The sequence below is a fragment of the Rutidosis leptorrhynchoides genome, chromosome 9 (genome assembly GCF_046630445.1).
Source record: "Rutidosis leptorrhynchoides isolate AG116_Rl617_1_P2 chromosome 9, CSIRO_AGI_Rlap_v1, whole genome shotgun sequence".
Classification (NCBI taxonomy): Eukaryota; Viridiplantae; Streptophyta; class Magnoliopsida; order Asterales; family Asteraceae; genus Rutidosis; species Rutidosis leptorrhynchoides.
Genome location: NC_092341.1, coordinates 13,115,997 through 13,127,821, shown reverse-complemented (window position 1 = coordinate 13,127,821; position 11,825 = coordinate 13,115,997). Strand labels below are relative to the sequence as shown.

Sequence of the window (11,825 nt, the reverse complement as noted above, 5' to 3'; positions counted from 1 at the left end):
TATTATAAGAAATGTATACATATAAAATATGATAGTACTTAAATCTTGATTTGGTTTAGTTCAGCTTGAATGTTTGACGATTTTCCATTAGGGGAGCATATAGTTTGTTTGGGATATACGTCATTAAACGGCATAATTCATTACTTAGTGTCATAAAAACAGTATATATCGTAACTCATTGTCCAAACTTATTAACCATATAAACCGCATTAACCAAATCATTTATTAACCAAAGCGAACGGTTAAGAATATTGATTAACCAAAGTTGCGGTTATGGTGGTGGTTATTGTCATTAACCGCCATCAACCGCTCCATGCTCACCCCTATCACAAATAGGGCGACGGGTGTCATTCTTGGCACGTGTCATTATATCGTCTTTCCCATATATTAAATTGATTTTCTCAAAAAAAAGGAAAGTATTCATATTCTAAATAAAATACAAATACTAAAAATATCAAATTAAATAAATAAAACAATATAAGGGTGTGTTTGGCGTGTATCTTATTGGAGCTTATGGAAGCTTATGGGAGCTTGAGCTTATGATTTTAATAAGCTCCAAGTCATAACCTTCGTTTGGTAGTAATAAAAATGTAGAGCTTATGAAAATCATAAGCTCTGAAAAAAGAAGCTACTTGTAGTAGCTTATGAAAAAAAGTAGAGCTTATGAACTGAAAAATAAGCTACAGCTAGTTTACCAAACATTTATAAAAAATAATAAGCTCCAGCTACCAGCTTCAAAAACAAGCTTCAGCTCCAGCTCCTGCTCATAAGCTCTAGCTCCAGCTATAAGCTCCAGCTCCAGCTCCAGCTACTTTCGTCCAAACATACCCTAAATATAAAAATAGTTTTCAAAAAAAAAACCACTTTCGATACAAATGTTATCGGTGATAGATGGTTTTTTTTATTATAATTGTATTATACATTTGGTGAGTATCAATACAAACGTAATCGTAACCTAATTTATACAAATGTCGTGTAACGCACGGACTCATAAATCTAGTGATAATATATATGCTATGCTACTATTAATCAATGATAAAAAATAATACACATCTCATCGTTTCGTATTGATTATTACCCTAAATTTCCAAAATAAATCCTTAAGTTGCGCCAACTAGTGAGGTGATTAACTTTTTCAAATTCGATACGTCATTTAATAGAAGTTGTAACCTATGTTTTACTATTGATTGATGGTGTCCCGATTCTTCATAATAAGCGTCTCATCACCTCCATCGTTATCTTTGTAACGCTTTGGTCCATATGGAGATTGCGAAACTGTACCATTTTCAAAGACAAGAGTTTTCGAAAATGTCATGTGATAGATAGTATAGTGGTGACAAGCTACAATTGGATTTTGGCAAGAGCTCATAAGAAAAATTGTAATTGGAATCATTGGTTGCAATTGCCTTTACTTTCATTGTAAATTCTTATTTTTTTTGTTTCTCTTGTATTTTTCTTTCTAGCATCTTGCTAGTTTTATTAAAAATTTACAGTTGTTCAAAAAAAAAAGTAGTTGTAACCTATGTTTTATATCATTCGTCTCGATGCCGATTATTATATCTATATATCTAAAAGGTATAGCAAAAGTGAATAGTAAACCCCACAAGTTACACAAACTACCCCCAATCTTTTACTTATTTACATTTTAGCTTCACCATATATAATAGTTAACTTTATAGCTTTTATAAATTTACCACAAACTTTTAACATTTTTTACTTTACCCATTAAACTTCTCATTCATTATAAATCGACCACATACTTTATATACTACCTAATAGACAAAAAACGATTAATAGTCACCAGGGGCGTTTTCGTCCTTTCACTTTTTTCCCTTTACCCACCTTTTTTTTCAAAAAAGCCCCCATAGTTTGTTCAAATATTAAAATCGACCCCCCAAAGTGTCAAATACTCATTTTCATAAATAAAAAATTTAAATAAACTCCACCCAAATATTCAACGGGTCATATCTTCTCGCTCGTAGCGAGTTAAATTTTTCTGACACCATCGTTAAACTCGAAATAATTTTAGGAGCACACTGTCACTAACTATACGCAAAACAGACGCTTTTTAAAAAACGCTAAATATTTGAGGTACTTTTCATACACGTCAATTTTGCGTTAAATTTTTAAAAGTCGACAATTCCATAATGAAACGCGGAGATGTACATATATTGTTAATTTAAAATAACATTTAAATCTTTCACGGATTATACCTTTTAGTTCGAATCGAATTGCGCTTCAACGATATCATCTTTAGCCACGAAATAATTTTACAAATTAAACGCAATATAATACAATGAAAACCGATCCCGGTGCGAAGCGAAGGTTCGAACACTAGTTTATATGATACATAAGTTATAACCAATCATGATTGATCTTAATAATTCCTTAGGACAGAGTATTCATTTTAATATAAGAATCTTAAAAATAGCAAATAAGGACACATGAATAAGTACAACAAATAACATAACATATACACTATATAACTAGTGAAATGACCATTGAAACCACGTGTTTGTTTAAACGAAACAGTATAATGATATATTGTATATATTAAGTGAATATAAATGTTAAAGTCATTTAGTTTAATGACCCGTGGGACCACATATTTCGACTAAGAAACTTGTCGTTGTTGACTTGGTCAGAATAAATAAACTACATTCATTCTCTCACCACATTTCTCTAATTTTCATTACAACTACTATTTTCCTTGTCATAAATGGTACTTATTTAACATTAAAAGAGGGATTGAAAATAACTGGTTCAATCTCGCAAAAATCATGATTATTTTTGAATTCTTCTATCATACTATATACCTTCATTTTAAATAGTCACAATATGATATGACGTATGTTATCGATTTTCATATTCTCGTTGTTTAACAAACATACAATAATAAAACATTCAAGGTGTGATAAATTTCATCATCAAACAACGCATAAAAGAGAATAATTCTTTGAAAAACCATTAACAATGACATGAAGGTTTGTACCTGCTTTTTGAAACAAAAGGTTATTGGATAATATGGTGAAGATCGAGAAAAATAGTTGTAAAAGTTTGTACATATTGAGAAAAAGGGTTGTGATAATATATGGTGGAGATGCTCCGAGATATATATTTGTAAAACTATAATACCGTATTAAATATTAAATGATATTTTATTAATTATTTTTGCCTTTCAAATCTGCATTCATATATTATCGGCATTTATCTGTTTTTATTTTGTATATCTTTTTTAATTAGAATTAATATTAATATAAAATAAAAACATCATCATTATGAAAATTAAAGTGTAATTTGTGAAAGGATAACATAATCATTTTAGAGTTTTATATTTGTTTTTATTTTGTATCTTTTTTAATTAGAATTAATATTATTATTAATATAAAATAATGACTTTAACATTATGAAAATTAAAGGGTAATTAGTGAAATGATTACATCATTATTTTAGAGTTTTATATATCTGAAACAGAAAATTACGGAGTAATAATTTATTTAAGTTATTAAATAATTATTTACTATAAGTACAATTTTTTTAATTATAAAATACCTAGGATTAATGACATCATCTAAGTGACCTAGATTTTTTTATTTTTATTTTTAATTTTTTCTTAACAAATGAATTAGTCTAATAATGACATCATCATTGTAGAATTTTAATAGAAACTATAGATAGATTTAGTTATAAAGTTAACTTTTTGTAAATCTGATTTTAAGTTTACACTTGTACTTGATAATTGATATAGATGACTACAAAAATCTTTGAAAGATAATGGGGTAGCTTTTTGCATTCTTATTTATATATGGAGTAATATATGTAATATATAATAATTTATATAAATTAAATGAGATATTAAATATAAACTAATGTAACACACATATATAAGTAAACCCATTTCCGACTAACTTTATTAGTGCAGAATGGACGAGAGTACATACGAATGATGCAAGCCAACTCCACAATGATGTTCTTTGGGGCACATTTGCCAAAACTTTCCACATGATTGTGTTCTATGAACAAATCTTAAGATCTAGATGCCAATTATGGAAATGGAGGGAAATATAAGTTTGAATAAGTACTTGGGAGCTTAAAAAAATCTCAAAAAATGTAGTATATCTTAAAGATTCTTTTTAAAATCATATCTGGGAGATTCTTTCTTAAAAGTATAATGTCCTTATAAAAAATTTCAGGTTTAAACTTTACTATCAACATATTTTGTATTTTGAGATGACTACAAAAAAGTTCAAAATCATCAATACGATAATATTCTTGAGGCTGTGTATCAGCCCCTTAAGATAACCGAAACAGAAAAAATCAAAATTTGTTTACAAGGTTAAAATTTCATATCATAAACAAGCCTCAATGATTCAAGAAAGCTTCATTCATTTCAAAACACTTTTATATATGATTTACAAGCATAAAACACACACTTATAATTTTGACTCTACTACACAAACAAAAACAAGAAAAAGGATTTCTTGTTTACATCTATGCAATGATCCCAAAATGCTCTATCAAATAACAACACATTAATAATCTAAGTATCAGCTAGCTAGCAGTTAACCCTTACAAATCAAAAGCTTCTTGAACTTGTGAACAAGTCTTTTGCATCTTCAAACCACTTAAGCTATATCTTGATGCCACTATATCATTCAAAGACAACCTCTTTTTAGGACCCGGGTCGGGCCTTTGTTTAGGTGCACTATGTGACCTTAATTTTGCATTCGACGAATGTGTGCTAGCCATATAACTCGGGTAGTTTGAATATGGCCTAAAATAACTATCTCCACATACACTTTTAGCTGGGGTGGCTGGCCTATTTGACCGACTTACATTAGCAAAACGAGGCGTGCTTTGAGCCGTGGCTGAATACTTGTATTCATCAGCAACAAACCCCCAATCAAAATCTTGAAGTTTGTTGGATTCATGAATTGATGCACAACCGGGGTTTGAGCAACGAATAGGCGATGGCATGTTATAGTAACGAGGGGAATGGGAATATGATTCCTCCCCGGATTCAGACGTACAACTATTGATACGTCTAGATCTTGATTGCGGCCTGTATGTGTCGATTTCAACTATCTTCGGGTTCTCATCGTAATAATTAGTACTCGAATTCGAATCATAACCCGAGTGTCTCTTGCTATGAAATTCATTTCTCTCATGATCAAATCTCCCCTGATCATTTCAAACAATAAAAAAGTTAACCAATATTTATACCGAAAAATAATATTAATTATTTATTATATTCTATATTTCCTTTCCTTCGTCCCACTATAAGTATCCATTATTTAATAGCCCTAAGATACTTCACATATTTACGGATGTTTATAATAGCCGAAAATATATACATCCGTAAATTAATAAAGGAAGTACCTCCATATATTATTTTTTATTAAACTATACCATTGATTTTCGACGATGTTCTAGTGGCTCAGGTCGACGGTCTTTTGTAAACGACAACCGCGCCCTCTCCAATCTGACTGCAGCTTGAGCCCTAACCAGAGCTTGCATACTACGTAAAGTGGCTGCTGCCCTTTTTCGAACTAAAAATCCCCTCACTAATGCTTGTAATTTCACTAATCCTTTTAATGCCCTTAATGCCTTTTTTGCCTGTTATACAATCACCATTACCATTAATATTAACTTTAGCATTAATAATAACTAAATACGAGTAAAACAATTAGTCACCGTAACAAATTATAGCAAATGAATTTTTCTAACGACGAACTATCATTAAGAGATTCATACATGCTTAAATAGTTGTACATCGAACAACTATTTCCTAACAATAACTTCCTTTGACCGCCTCAATTTACCATTACTTTTTATATAAATTTGATTTTAATGACACTCCTTAGAAAACTTCGTATCATATAGATAGAGCATATATGCGGTTACCGTTGATATCACATTTCAAAATAGTAAAAATAATAATAATAATAATAATAATGTATAATAAAAATACAAACACAATTACAAATAATAATAATAATTATTAATAATTAATAATAATAATAATTACCAAATGGGATCTAAAGACGGTTTGGATCTTAACGGCGGCCAACGTTTCTCTGCCGCCGTTAAACGGTGTTGTTCTGCGGTGGTTGGTAAGTCGGACAACAGCGACCGCAGCTTGTGCGGCAGCCACAGCCGCATCGGCGGCTGCAGCGGTGGCTGCGGCAACGGCAATTGCATGTTTGTTTTGTTCTTTTTCTGTTTCCGACATGTAAGAATTCAACCAACTATTATCACGACCAGCTGGTGTCGCCGGTGAGTGAGGTTTTGCAAAACTCCAACGCTTCTTGTCTTTCCGGTCACCGGAATTTATGTTATTAATGTTTTCTTTATTATCTTTCATACCCAATAAACCTTTGAACCATCTTGTAGCTTTACCCATTTTTTTAATTAATTTGTGAAAAACAGAGAGAAAATAGATAGAGATACAGATAACAAAGTGAAAGAAAGGAAGGTTTTATTAGTGTGAGTGGAGGAACATTTGGAAGTACATTTAGAATCTTTTTTAAAAATGGGAAATGTAAGAAAATGCTGCAATTAATTAAAGGTGATATTATATACCGTTAGAACGCATCTGTAAGCCTGTAATTATTTAAAAAAATAAAATTTTCAAAAGACTTTTTTGCTTCGTTGGTCCCTGCATTATACTCCATTTTGCTAACAACGTTCATTGGTTATTAATTTGGTCTTTAGAATCTTTGTTTATCAATATTTTGCAATCAGTGTCCCTCGGAGGGACGCTAATTGCAAATTTGCAATATACCCCATTTTGCTAACATCGTCCCTCGAAGGGACGCTGATTGCAAATTTTTGATAAACAAAGGATTCTAAATGCCAAATTAATAACCAAGAGACGCTGTTAACAAAATGGGGTATAATGCAGGGACCAACGGAGCAGAAAAGTCATTTCAAAATATATTTGTGATTTTAAATTTAGTAACTTGATATATGTAGATGGTTTTTTTGGTTATAATAACGAAAATATTATACTCCGTAACAAAACACCCTTTCATCAAAAATGAAAGAGCCAAATAGAGAAGATAGAAAAGAAGTGACAAGACCCGGAACGAAAAAACCTTGAAACCTAAACAAAAATCGCGCTAAAAAGCACCGAGACTCGTCCTAAACAAACACAAAAGAAAACAACAACCAACAAAAACAAACTTGATATATGTAGATGGTTATAAAAAAATATGTTAACTTTTAAGATTACGTTTGAGCATATTATATTTAAATTTATAAATTTGGTTGAATTAAATAAAAAGTATAAATTTTTTACTTTAACTAATATTTTTATTTAAATTTGATATCAGTATTCAATCACGGTAACTTTTAAGTTAGTTATAAATATAAAATTAAGTCGAGTATATAACAACATATGGATTTAATGGTTACGTTTAGCATTCATCTTAGTAAAGATAATCAATTTTATGTAAGATCACCTTAAGCATTAGATAACTGTAAGATGATTAAGATATACACTATTGATGTGTGCGAGGCGTACTAGGAAATAGTTATATTTTTGCTACAAAATACTATTAAATACGATACAATTTTACACAAGTGATTTATTTATTTATAGAGTGGATATACCTAAACCTTGCTACAACACTTATAAGCAGTGTACCTAATCGTACAGTAGTGTAGTTTTCAGTAAGTCCGGTTCGTTCCACAGGGATCTTTAGCCAAGTTTAACGTTATATTTTTAAAAACTATATTTGTAAAAATACAAAAATATATATAAGTAATATAATTATTATAAAAGGGGGTTTTTACCGTTTAATGACCGGTTTGTCGATTTTAAAACTTTAGTCGCAGTTAAAACCTAATGTAAAATATTAAAAATAAATATAACTTAAATTAAAGCGTAAAGTAAATAACGATAATGAAATTGTGATAAATAAAATTGCGATAAATAAAATAACGGTAAATAAAATTGCGATAATTAAAAAGTGCAATTAAATAAAATGACAATAAATAAAAGTGTGATAATAAAAAGTGCAATTAAATATGAAATAAAGGAAATTAAATATGAAATAAAGGAATTATGCTTATTTAAACTTCCGCAATCATGATGTTTGACGTGTTGATTTTAGTTTATTCCCATGGGTTAATTGTCCTTTGTCCTGGATTATTTGATATGTCCATACGGATTTGTCCATAATAGTCCATCAGTCATAATCATAAAATGCAGAAGTCTTCATCAAATTATTCTTATTCCCGAAGTCAAATATTCCAACTAATTGGGGATTCGAATTGTAACAAGGTTTTAATACTTTGTTTAATGAATACACCAGGTTATCGACTGCGTGTAGTCCAAGGTTTTACTACTTTGTTAACAATTACACCAATTACCCTTGAATGTAATCCACCCCTTGTTTCAACAAGTCTATTAACTATTAATCCAATCCCGTGTCCGGTAAAATGAACAATTATTGGTATTTATAGATATCCCGCCCACCGTGCCCAGTCAAGCGTATGTGGTTATATATAAATACGTCAAATTATAAGTCTATATATTAAATCAACGAGGTATCATTTAGTTAATATAAAACCCATTAATAGCCCATAGTCTAATTTCCACAAGTGTCGTTTTTTTATCCAAACCCCAATTATGGTCCAAAGCCCAATTACCCAATTTTAGTATTTAGCCCAACATCATGACTACTTCGGCATTAAATAAGTATAATAATAACTTAGCTATGAGACATTAATTTAAAAAGGTTGAACATAACTTACAATGATTAATAATAGCGAAGCGTTACACGGACAGAATTTCGACTTACACTCTTACAACATTCGCTAACATACCCTTATTATTAGAATTAAAATTAAAATTATTATATATATATATATATATATATATATATATATATATATATATATATATATATATATATATATATATATATATCGTTGAGTAATGGAAGAGAAAAAGATATATTAAACTGAGCTAAAACACGCGAAATTTATAGATGTGGCCTGCTACCTACTGCCATGCGATCGCATGGGATTTTGGCCTTCAGGCCATGCGATCGCATGGCTACTTTTTCCAGCTCACATGATTTGTTTCCTAGCTTTGCCGACGATTTTAAATATAATATATAATATGTATATAATTTTAAAAATTATTTAAATATTATATTATATTCATGTGCATAGTTGACTTGTAATTTTTAGTCCGTTGCGTCGAGCGTTGAGAGTTGACTCTGGTCCCAGTTTCGGATTTTCGAACGTCCTTGAGTACAATTTAATATCTTGTACTTTGCGTTTTGCGTCTTGTACTCTTGTAATTTCAAGACGTTTCTCATCAATAATTTGAACCACTTTGATTGTACTTTGTACTTTTGAGCTTTTTGGTCGTTTGCATCTTCAATTCGTCGAATCTGTCTTTTGTCTTCACCTTTTATTATTTAAACGAATATCACTTGTAAATAGAACAATTACAACTAAAAGCTTGTCTTTCTTGAGGGATAATGCTATGAAATATATGTTCGTTTTTAGCATTATCAAATATTCCCACACTTGAGCGTTGCTTGTCCTCAAGCAATATAGTCTTGAAATAAAAATACTAGAATCACTTCTTTATTCTTCACACTTTGCACATCAGTGATTTCTATACGACGGTATGAACAATGGTAGTAACGATGTGGTTTACAGTCCCACATGACTATGAAAATTTAGATCCTTAAGGAAATTGGATCTTTATGAAAACATTTGATCTTTTGAAAATACAATCTAGCTTTTATCCTAGATAAGTTTTCCGTAATAACCCTTCACCGGTGTTTGCAAAATGTTTTTGTGGGTTTGGTGGGTTTCAGATTTGAAAATTTTAGCTCAAAACTTATGGTTTTGTGTCACCCACTTGCTAACCTTGTATTGAGAAAGCAACACGCCCAGTATACTTGCTCCGTATATTACCTTTCAGTAAACTACCGTCCGGTTGTAAAGGAAAGCGTTGAACAAGTAACTGTTAAGGCAATGTCCCCTGACATGCTTTTAATTATGGTCTATAACGTGTCGGATGCAATTACTATCCTTGGTAGGAGCAATAGTAAAGCTCACCCTATAATTTTTTTTCGGTCTGGCACAAGGTCCTGTCTTTGACCATGCTATGCAACCACCGTTCTTACGGTTGATACCCGATTTGGTTTAGGTGACCTAATGAATTTCAGGTGAATTCCTAAAATTTTACATTCAATGGTAATGAACGCATTAAAAAATGGGTTTTCAGAAAACAAATCGGTTTGTATTTTGATCAAAATATTTTTTCGTTCAAGCTCGAGTTTAGATATCATCGAATTTCATGAGTTTGTAATTCTCAATCTTTAAAGTCAATCTCAAGGATTGAGTAATATCAGGCTTAAAAGCTGATTTTTCATCTTTAAGGAGATTATCCTTTCTGGGGGTCTGATTCATTAGTCTTATTAAGCTAATTTGCACGGCGCCCTCTCTATTTTACGAGACAGATCCTCTCATGGTTAGAATAAGTCTGACCACTTGGCGACCCTGTTTGATGCTGAGGTCCGTGGATTTCCCGCTGATTTTAGTGATGACTTTTCTAGATTTTTCGTCAACCTACAGCTGGTCTGGACGACAACTTCCTGACCTAAATCGAGAAGCGCATTTCTTTTTTGGAAGACTTTACTTCCTTTTAATGATGGAATTGATTCATCGTGTAGATCCATCTTTCTTTCAAATATATTACAAGAAATTGGGTAAAACTGATAAAATTGTCCAAAACAAAAGTATCTTCAGTTATTTGTACAAAAATATGTGATATATGTTTTAAATAACTTGGTAAATTTTTCTCATGCTTGGCTTTTATTTTCCTTTCTTTGCCTTTTTATTGTCCTCTATTCCATTTTAAATGAATTCTAACATTTTGGGTTGTTTCTCAATTTATGTCCTTTCCGAGGTAACAATAATTTCGGTGTTAACACCTAATTTTATTGTTCATAAATATGTATAAACATGATTTTGAGTTCATTTAATTGAAAATTTTAAAAATTTTACTAGAATTGGGTAGTCAGTATATAAGACTAGGGCTGTTCTTTATTATCAGAGAGCACTAGATTCTAATACAACTACTGCGTTAGTAGTATTTTTAATGGTAACCAAGAGTATAAGTTAAAATTTTTAAAAATCCGAAAGAATTTAACCCCTTTCCACACTTAAGATCTTGCAATGCCCTCATTTGCAAAAAATCAGTAACAATTTAAATTAATGAGGGTGATTAGCGTAGAAAAATGATTAAATTTTGCCAAAGTTTCCAAACATATTGGCGTTTGTTTGTTGAATGATAAATGGTGCATATCATTTATTCATTCCGTCTTGTTGTTACATCACACTTGTTTTTCGTGTTGTCGTCAAAACTAGTAGCTTTTGCTGAACTTAATGTCAGTCTTTGAAAATGCGCTGTTTTACCCTGTTGTGTACAATTGACAATATACATACATACAAATATAAACATGCATGGTAATTTGAAATGGGACTTTAAATCCCACTTTCAAATCGAATATGAAATATTAGTACCAAATAATAAAAATATTAAATACATTAATTTATCACAATATCATATGTTTAAACATAAATAAATAGAAATAATAAAAAGATAAAAATCATAGAAATCACCAATAGGAACTATATCAATCTGGATAGGGGTTCCAGTTCATGTCGTCGTCCGGGTTCCATGGTTGGTGATAGGTGTACTGGTAGGCCTGGTTAGGGTCGTAGAGAGTATATGGTGGTCTCATCTAGGGCTGGTGTGGAGGATAGTAAGCGGATCGGGTTGGGACGTAGTG

At 30.9% G+C, this 11,825-nt stretch overlaps 1 protein-coding gene across 1 annotated transcript; it reads right to left on the bottom strand.

The window, feature by feature from the left end:
- Positions 1-4,372: 4,372 nt before the first annotated feature.
- On the bottom strand, positions 4,373-6,492 carry LOC139867162 (protein IQ-domain 26-like). The gene is made up of 3 exons (XM_071855494.1): positions 6,029-6,492; positions 5,410-5,616; positions 4,373-5,181 (listed from the first exon to the last, which is right to left on the bottom strand). The coding sequence occupies exons 1-3, from the start codon at positions 6,401-6,403 to the stop codon at positions 4,570-4,572; spliced, it is 1,194 nt and encodes a 397-aa protein (XP_071711595.1). The 5' UTR covers positions 6,404-6,492; the 3' UTR covers positions 4,373-4,569.
- Between the last annotated feature and the right edge of the window lie 5,333 nt (positions 6,493-11,825).